Genomic DNA, 2500 nt, shown 5'->3' with positions numbered 1-2500 from the left:
AGAGCTCATGGAAACAAGTTATTTCACTGGTTGAAATATTAAATACAAAATGTGGCAAAAGACTGGCATTTTAACGTCATTTTTTGGTCAGTGTCAGGCCATAACTTTACGAAGGCCACGCTCACACTGACCAACAAAAGACAAGTCTTTGGCCACAAAAGAAAACAAATCGTGAGTTGTATTCAACAGTTCAACCAATGGAATCACTTTTTCCTTGACCACTACTAAAGACAACTCAGGAGACGGTCTACAAACCTAAAAATGACGTCAACATATGGTTCTTGGTGGGTTTTAGTGTCAAGAGATCAGTTAACGATGGCCACGTTTAAAGCGTTCGGCCCATGGAGCAGGAGATTATCCCGGTGTGGATAACGTGAAACGGACAATAGCAATTGCTTGCTACCCTTTGGAAAGGACACTAGCCTATCGTAAAGTACGTTCCGTCAGATCCAACCACTGCTGGGTGGATAGGGGAGGGAGGGGGGAGAGGGGGGGGAATTCTCAACAGAGTTTACGCTGTTAACGACCAGGTACTCCTTTTACGTCTGACAATAATAATAACAGTGTTACATATTTAAAAAAGAAACGTTTTAAGATGAATTAAAAAGAAAGAAATTAAATTATTAAATTAATAATACAAGCGGACCACTGCAAGGGAGATAACCATTAATAATATATGTGTAAATAACACATCCAGAATTATATATCTTGCACTATCCGTCCCTCAATCCAGACAGTGAATAATATTGAAATATCATCAGTCCAAAGCAGATTATTATATATCTACGAATTATATATATATACTGTAAGAGTCTAAACACAACAAGTACGCTTGTCAGGCAACTGGTACTGCATGGAAGAGAAATCTGGTTGTATATGGCCTGGCGGAGGAGTAACTGATACTTTGTGAAGATCATTCAGCATGTTCAATCCTTGGACATGCGGTATAGATGTTTAAATATGTTCTTATTTTTTTATTTTAATGATATTGATGATGATGATGATGATGATGATGATGATGATGATGATGATGATGATGATGATGACGATGAGGACGATGACGACGACGACGATAATGATGATGATGATGATGATGATGATGATGATGATGGTGATGATGGTGATGATGGTGATGATGATGATGATGATGATGATGATGATGATGATGACGACGATTAGGACGACGACGATGATGATGATGATGATGATGACGATAATGATGATGATGATGATTGTGATGACGATGATGCTGCTGATGATGATGATGATGATGATGATGATGACGACGACGACGACGATAATGATGACGATGGTGATGACGACGACGACGATAATGATGATCATGATAAGGAGGAGGAGGATGATGATGACGACGACGTTAATGATGATGATACCATTTTTCTGGTCTTACCTGTGGAACATCCTGATACTGTGACAAGGGGGGAGAGGGTGGCAACATCATTGTAATATGGTTCATTTGTGGGCTTAACATTTTTTTCTCCACCTGCAACAATGGTTGGAATGAATGGAATAACCGACGCGCACTTATTTCCAGGTCTGATAACCCAATATCTTATGGCCTCATTGTTGTAATGGCCATTTCAATTAATGACGGAAAAATGTCAATTACAACAATGTTAATCTCGGCCCATATGTGGGCTCGAATGGCAGACCTGCATATATATATATATATATATATATATATATATATATATATATATATATATATATATATATATGCACTTAGGGTCAAAATAATCAGATTAAATTTATTTAGTGCTTTACAAGAAGTCTCAAGCCAGCAGCTACCCTTAACATGTAGGACAAGACATGCCTGATGCTTGTCAGGTGATATTACAAATTTTTATTCCGACAGATATTACGCTGTTGTCGACCATGTATTCATTTTACACCTGAGTACGGTGGGAGAATGTGATTAAAGATCATTTTACAATGACTCAAAAATACGCCGCTTAGAGCGTGATGACGATGATGATGATGATGATGATGATGATGATGATGATGATGATGATGATGGTGAAGATAATAATAATAATAATAAATGGCATTTATATAGCGCTTTACCCCGTTGTCACAGGCTCTAAGCGCTTTACAGTGATATAAAACAAAACATATTACAGTGAGACAATTGTGAAGGAAACGTGATACGAATTCAATTTAGCAACAACAAAATGTGAAAATAATATTGCAACATTATGACGTAAAAAGATAAAACTTTAAGCGAGATTTGAACGTTGTCAACGAATCCGAGCATCTCACGTGTGATGGGAGAGAGTTCCAAAAATGGGGGGCCGAAAATTGAAAAGATTGTTCATCTATTTTACGCAATGGCTTAGGTTTGACAAGGATTGATTGGTCATTACTTGACCTCAAGTTTATATTGGGGACATATATGTTTAGAAGGTCTTTAATATAGGAGGGACTGTTCGTGCTCAGGGATTTGTAGACAACAGTACAAATCTTATAGGCAACTCTATTT

General features: G+C 37.5%; 1 protein-coding gene across 1 annotated transcript in view; it reads right to left on the bottom strand.

Moving 5' to 3' along the window:
- LOC144955982 (uncharacterized) overlaps window positions 1-2500 on the bottom strand; it is a 45152-nt gene that overhangs the window by 5795 nt on the left and 36857 nt on the right. The window contains exon 11 of the mRNA XM_078886245.1: window positions 1412-1504. Within this exon, the coding sequence (XP_078742371.1) occupies window positions 1412-1504 (93 nt within the window). The remainder of the gene's footprint in view (window positions 1-1411; window positions 1505-2500) is intronic.

Source organism: Berghia stephanieae, chromosome 10 (assembly GCF_034508935.2).
Source record: "Berghia stephanieae isolate SIO BIC M18660-M18661 chromosome 10, UCSD_Bste_1.3, whole genome shotgun sequence".
Lineage (NCBI taxonomy): Eukaryota > Metazoa > Mollusca > Gastropoda > Nudibranchia > Aeolidiidae > Berghia > Berghia stephanieae.
The sequence above is the reverse complement of the archived record's forward strand: the minus strand, read 5'-3'. Positions and strand labels throughout refer to the sequence as shown.